This window comes from Camelina sativa, chromosome 8 (genome assembly GCF_000633955.1).
Source record: "Camelina sativa cultivar DH55 chromosome 8, Cs, whole genome shotgun sequence".
NCBI classification, from domain to species: Eukaryota; Viridiplantae; Streptophyta; class Magnoliopsida; order Brassicales; family Brassicaceae; genus Camelina; species Camelina sativa.
Window position 1 is genome coordinate 8,902,534 of NC_025692.1, and position 7,573 is coordinate 8,910,106.

The 7,573-nt window shown below is 34.4% G+C and overlaps 1 protein-coding gene and 1 pseudogene across 1 annotated transcript; both read right to left on the reverse strand.

Annotated features, from left to right (window-relative positions):
* LOC104706768 overlaps positions 1-2,172 on the reverse strand; it is a 4,659-nt pseudogene extending 2,487 nt beyond the window's left edge.
* On the reverse strand, positions 3,934-4,827 carry LOC104706767. Its single transcript, XM_019228934.1, has 2 exons — positions 4,695-4,827; positions 3,934-4,451 (listed from the first exon to the last, which is right to left on the reverse strand). Exons 1-2 carry the CDS (start codon positions 4,709-4,711, stop codon positions 4,070-4,072), a joined length of 399 nt encoding a protein of 132 aa, XP_019084479.1. The 5' UTR covers positions 4,712-4,827; the 3' UTR covers positions 3,934-4,069.

A 7,573-nucleotide genomic window follows, 5' to 3' on the forward strand; every position in this document is an offset into this window, starting at 1 on the left:
TTTTATGAGATCGAACTAACTTTTGTATTGGAGGTGTTGGTCATTCATGAAGCGAGGCCGAGAAATATCGACGTGAAGATCGTGAGCGACGAATCGTGCAGTGTAGTAATTTACTCCGATAAAATCAAATGAATTTTTAACCATCATAGATTGCTCTTTGGTGAAAGACGGCAATCTATTTCCAGCATTTGTCTTAATCGACTCTGGATACTCTCCAAACACTAAAGGGCTGAGATGCCTAGACAAAAATGTAAGCTAAATTTAGCACAAGATTAGATTAGAGAAGCACTCTTGATTTTTTTTTCTATTGCTTCTGATAGATTATTAATTAATAACACAGAACGAGGCAATGAGCCAACTAGATGACAACTTACCAACCAAGATTGAAATCAAGAGCTCTTTCAACTGCTTCTTTGTCAGCATCAGAAGCAATGTCATATGGCTCGAACCAATAAGGAGACAACACTATGCCTATCTTAGCATCTTTTGAAATCTGTTTCACAAATACATTCATTTAAAATGTCACTTGTTTTTGCATTAAATCCTTTTTCTTAGATTAAGTGATATGAATCTATCAACTCATTATTGAGTTAAAAATTCCTAAAATATGAAGACTCTATTATTTGAAAGTTTTTTTGTGTACCTTGTCACATTTTCTGAATTCTTCAACGGCAGCAGCATGAGCAAGAAGAAGGTGGTGAGATACTAAATAAGGCTCCGTGCCCGAATCACCAGCTACACACAAACTATTTACCCATTTGGAACATCGACCCATTCCTTGTTGCCCGCATCATAACCCGAAACGCTGTACACATATGGCTCGTTGAACGTTGTCCACATACTAACCTTGTCCCCAAACTCTTGGAAACAAAATCTGGCATAGTTTCTAAAATCATCTCTGTATGAAACAACAAAAAAAAAGGTCAAACAACATCTTTTTAGATGTGTAAATGGTAAACACCATGGATGGATCTTGGATTATTAACTTACATGATTCGAGGACTTAAAAAGCTACCATACTCGTCGTCAAGAGCTTGCGGTATATCCCAATGATAAATTGTTATAAAAGGTTTGATACCTGCATGTATGTTTAAGTTTTTTAAATATATGTAATGAATAACATTCCAAACACAAAACTTAACTATTCACTTTGAATTTAAATCGAGCAGTTGATCTGCATACTAATAGTATAAAATTTTTTTTTTGAACAACCAACTAATATAATTAATTAAGCATATGAAATCTGACCGTTTTCGATAAGCTCATCAATAAGATTCTTGTAGAATTGAACCCCTTCTTTATTGACCCCATCACTTAGTTTTCCACCTGAAATTTAAAAATTCGAAAAAGGTAAAATATTTGTTTTTCTAAATAGTAAAAAGATAGGAGATCTAAGAATATAAGTCCATTCTAAAAAAGTAGAAACGAACAGAAAAATGTACTTACTTGGTAATATTCTTGACCAGGACAGGGAAAATCTGAAACTATCCATATTCATTCCCTTCATTAGTTGGACGTCTTCCTGCTCATTTACATTAATATAAGTTTTTGCGTCAAGAGAAAAAATATTATCTTAAAGCATAATTATTCTGATATTATGCATGCATTTTATATAACATATAAAAAGTAAAGATGGACATATGCACAGACCTTATAACGATGATAAAAGTCAACGGCAACATCTCCATTGTCCATGCTTGTCCTTTCTGCAAAAAAAATTACTTACTATTTACAACTGACCTCGTATATATATATCTCTATATATATAAAACTTTTTGAATGAGTGAAATAGAATGTGAACCTGGAAATGCATGTGTGAAATTGTCCCATATGCTTTGAGTTCTCCCTCCTTCTTTTGCAGCACCTTCATACTGGATTCCATTCACGTACATAAACAAATTCAATACGAGTTCTAACTCATCTATAAGAAATAAAATAAAGTAAAATAAAGTAACGAACCTGATAAGCAGAAGAAGCAACACCAAAATCAAAATGAGGAGGAAAGCTATAACGATTTAGTGGAGTCGTAGAAAATCTAAAAGATCTTCCCTCTACAGTATCCCATGATGCTACACATAGTGTGATTACTAGTGCAATAACCTTAATTTCCATTTGCTTGGACGTTAATTAGTTCCTTATTATTATTTATTTTAGATTGTACTTGAATTTGAGAGTAATGATATTTAGAGAGATTTTGAGAAATATTGATGCATGCGTCTACTCTTATATAGAGAGAGGTAGGCAGGTAGCTAGGGCACACGCGTAAATCTTAAGAACAGATTTAGTTAATTATTAAATAATCAACATTTTGACTAAACCAGTCGCCTTTTAATGACTAAACGAAATTTGAGTGGAATTAATCAAAAGGTCTATTCCATCTTGTTTTGACACTTTCTAAGAACTGACTAAGAAAAAGAGGAATATGTAATTAACATACCGTGTTAAGGTATTTTGAAATATTTTATTTAACGTATACATAAATAACATCAATAAGAGGAAAGTGTTAATTTTGAAGAAGACTTAGCAATGTGGTGCGTTTCAAAAGGTCTCGGTCGCCCATATTAGTTAAGCGTCTATGAGACTTGTCAACAAAACAACATTCTTGTAGTTTATAACTAGCTAAGAAGCTACAGAAAGAGACAAAGTACTTAAAAATATGTTCGTGGGGTCAAAACCTAATTATTAAAATAATCATATTAATTACTAAATAATATTTAAGGGTTGTTGGTTCTATCATTTTAATAGATTTGAAAATTCAAACAAAAATTATGTGTTATTTAATTATTAATTTTAAAAAATTTATCAAAATTATGTATTATTAGTTCTATGATTTAGTTCAAAATTAAAATTTCATGTTATTCGTTTAGTAATTTGTTTTTGGATTTTAAAACCCACAGTTTAGTTTAAATAGATTTGAATGGATTTGAAAGTGAAAATATAATAATATAAATGAAGGATAAAACATATCATTTCAGAATTCATATATTTTAATTTTTATAATTTTACACCTTTATATGGATTTATAAATCATTCATCCAATAGTTTTGTTTTGTAATATAACTATTTTTTTATTTATTTTGTGTTCGTTACAATAAAAAATCAAACCAAAATATATGCAACAAGTAAAATAATATGTTGTTTGTAGAATCATGCAAATAAATCAATTTTCTATAAAGAAACGGAAGAAATATTTTATTGCACAACAACTTTGATACAAAATAGAGGTAAAGGAAAATGTAAAATTTGTTGTATAGTTACAAACAAATGTGTAGGAATGACTTGTTTTCCGTAGCTACAAATAAATTGTTACAGATTTGTTACAAAAAAGTTAGTAATTATTTACTCGTCACAAACTGACTCCTTCATCGCAAATTGCTATAGATTAGAGACAACCGAAATTGTGACAAGCCGGCTACTAATTGATACAGTTATCTAAGCTGATTTGAGACAATTGTCGTCGACCGTATTAGTAGCAAATGGTTACAAAACATGACAAAAATGTTGTGGCTACATATTCACAACAATCTTTAAGGGTGGTTGTCATTAACTTGTTACTAATTGGGAAAAGGTGTTTGTCGCATAGTTTTCACATTTAGCTTCGGATATTCCGTAAGAGTTAGCTACGCGTTACTGTAACAAATTAGTTTCGATTGATTACAATATAAACGGTAACTAATTAGCTACGTGTTGTAAAAATAATTGTAACAAAGTTGCAACGTAATCGTCTCGTAGCTATCTGTTTGTTCTGTTATGCGTATCTTATTTGAAATGTTAGTTTGTTATGGAAGTCGTTGACTTCTGATGCAAGGTTTAATATGTTGCGCCAAATGGAAAACAAAAGTAAAAATAAGATACAAAGGTACAAACAGGAAGTGATACAGCGTTTTACCAGCAGACAAAAGACTACAGAGCAGAGCTTTCAGCAAAATACTACAGATCAGAGTTTTAAACCGAAATGGAAAGCAGAGTTTTAGACCACAGTACAGAGTAGAGATATAAACCAAAAGACTCTGCTCAAAGTATTAAAACAAAAGAGCAGGGGTTAAAGAAAGCTGATATTGAGTGTTCATCAGACGATGCTACCTTGAAATGCATCACCGTCATCGTCTTCTGGCTCATGAGTCTCATCAGGCACATTAGTGGGATGACTGAGATGGATGTCAGCATCTTCAGGATTGGCATCTCGGTTGTCCCTGTTGTTGGCTTGAGTTGGTCTGGTCACTGATGCACCCGTACCATTAGTTGGTTGAGCCGATGGGAAAGAGTGTGATCCACCTTCAGGCATATATTGCTTCATAAATTCCACAACATTAGCCAGCTGCTCTTGAAGAGATGTGAGTTGACGTTCAAGAGAGATCCTTTCCACTGCACCAGCTGAGCTTTCTCCACGCTCACCGGATGTAGTTTCTGCCCCCGAGATCGAAGATCCTCCCATTCTGAGATGGTACAACCTAATGAAAAAAGTGTTGTTAATATCTGATCATATAACATCAATATGTGTCTCATAAACACCCACTTGTAACTTGAGCAAACAAGCGAATATGTATAGGTTATCAAACAGTGTAGACAACAAAAGTAGTAAATCATACCTGTTCATGATAGATGAACAATAGAATATGTAAAAAAAATATAAATCCAAATCTTAGAGTAAGTTCGAAACTGATCCAAATAGATATCATAGGAGATCATGTTACCTTATAGAAAAGTTCATCCTCCTGGAGCCGAGTCAACCCTGTGGCAGAGGAACCTCCTTGTGAGGCGCCATCCGAGGGTTGAGAGACTGCATCAATCTCTCTTTGAATCTTTTCTTCAATCGACCTCGCCCTACCATCCACATAAAAGCCATCAGCTTTGAGGTGAGTCTCTCTGAGAATTCGACGCATTGAAGGCAAGATTCCTTTTTTTTGTCGCTAAAACGGAAACAGACATAGTTAAATAACTTTACAACTTCGTTTACAAATATCTAGTCAAACATAATAAACCCAGGTTCATCAGAAAAGTTACAATTAACTCTCGGAGCTGGTCGTATGAACGTGATCAAGAGGTGTGAGCGTGTGGACCAAAACCATCACGAGAAGAAAAGCGTTTTTCTGAAGCTATCTTGCTCTTCTTCCTAGATGCGTCTGTGCCCCAATACTCCTGCATCATCTCCCAGATATCCCCACTTATCCATTCTGGCTTATTACCAGAAACTTTGGCCTTCGAGATCATGTCTCTGAGGCGGCAACCAAAAACATGATACCCTGCCAACTGCATCATCCGAGTAAAAACTTTGCTGTAAAACGAGACAAAATGTATAAGTAGTTACAAATTATGCTATATACATGGAGATGTTTGACTACTAAAGTATGTACACATGACTTACGATGAAATCACCCCACCATTGCATGAGCGCCTCATTGGGAACCGAGGAGATGTTATACCATGGTCCATCAAAGTGCCTCCGGATTGAAGCAATGATTGCTCTCCATGGAGGGTTATCAAGCCCAAACCTGAATACCAAAAAAAAAAGTATAGTTAAAGACATTGTATTAGTATTGTTTTCTTCATTCAGTATCTACGATTGTATTTTACTTTCTTCTAAAGTAAACTGGTTTGTACCTGCAATGCTTTCTACCTAGTTGTGTAACAAAAGACAATTATAGCAAGACACATACCAACAACCACCCTAAACATATTATTAAAATGTAAGACAACACACATCAATTTACTAGAAGTTAAAAATATCAAAACAAGTCAATATTGAAACAAGTTACACAACATTTTAAAGACACATACCACATAGATCCGTCTTAATGTGCATCACATCAACAGCTAACGAGAATTGTGACAAGCCTTCTACACAATTATTATAAAGAGGTTCACTAGCAGTATTTAAACGGTTGAAAAACTTGCAGCCTCAGAGTTAGGGACTTCCCACGCATTATTAGGTACAATAGGTTCATCAGAGTGTTCACCCCATTCAGTATTTATACTAAAAGGAAAAAAAAAATATTTCAGTAATGTTGTTAATTATTGTCTATATATATATAGCATTTATTATTTTTTGTCTTTTTTATTAACTATATACTTCTAAATTAAATATATATTTTTTTTATCATAAATACCTTGTTTGTGGCATCAAGATTTCTTCTGTAGAGGCAAACTGACCTATGTATGCATTAGCATTCCATTCTGGTTCGGGTGTTTGAAACCCAGTATTATCAAAAATTTCGTGTTGCTCTTGATATTGGTATTGAGGCTCGAACGTTTCTCCATGAGCTGTCCAAACATAGTAGTTGGGTTGAGACCCTTTGTTATATAAATGCCTGTGGATAATATTTGTGCGAAGAAGCTCTCCGTTTTTACACTGCCGGCATGGACACCAAGTTCTACCTCCCTCATAAAATCGTTGCTGCACAAAATTCAAGAATTGCTCCAACCCAACTTCATATACTACATAAACTTTCGCCTTATATGGATCCATACGCTGATACATCCACGCTTGCTGAACTTCAATATTATTACTTGAGGAAGACATTTGAATAAGTTGAAAAATTGTTTATTACTAAATAAAGAAAGGACTCAATAAGAAAAAATATAAAACCAAAGAAGGAAGAGAAGACGATCTCTGAATATGTAAGAGAAGTTGTTTTGTGTTCTTATAGAAGAGAGAAAATGTTTATATAAAATATTATAAAGAACCATTCTCACAAATGAAGGGTGATTGTTTCCCAACTGATGGATGTGACAGCACCCCATAATTGCTACATTGAAATTTATGTCATACTCACAATAATATTACACATCATTGTCGACAACATGGAACACCACTAATTCACTACGAAACAAGACAACCATCACTCTGTAGCTAAATTACGACAACCATTTTATGATATGTATTGCTACACGTTAAAATTGTCACAACAGTTACCAGTAATTGGTAGCAATATTATAAGACATTTTTTTTTGTCAACTGTATTTATATTATAGTGATGGTTAAAGGTTACAATTAGACTTAAGGAAAGTCATTGCCTGTACAAGGCCAAAAGGACTAAAAAAGTCACAAAACCATCTAACACCCTACCCATCTAAGACACTTACGGATTCACCGCGGCCTTTACAAAAGAATGACTCCATCAAGGAGTACAAAGAAACACAAAAAACCTTCAAGAAGAAGATCCCACTCTCTCATCGTTGAATAATCCCGTTAGCCAGAAAGGAAACCCAGCGGCCACATAGGACTGAATTCGACTATCTTGGGAGACAATACGAGCAATGAGAAAAGCTCTTCTATTTGAAGCCCCAGCTTCCAAAACAAAATTCCATTCAGCTATCCCATTCAGAACTGACAGCAATCGAGAAGAATGGAATCTAAAAGATGGCCACGCCTTAGGCCTATTAACCGCTCCCACCAAAGCAGAATCCTCCACAGCAAAAGTAAATTTCCCCAATTTGTGACTGATCATACTCTCTACAGCCCACACTGTACTAATTAAACTCGCCTCTTGCTTGAATTTTATATTGGAGAAAGCTCTCCTACTATGCAATAACGTCTCTCCATTGGCATCTCTCACCACCCATGACGCACCGA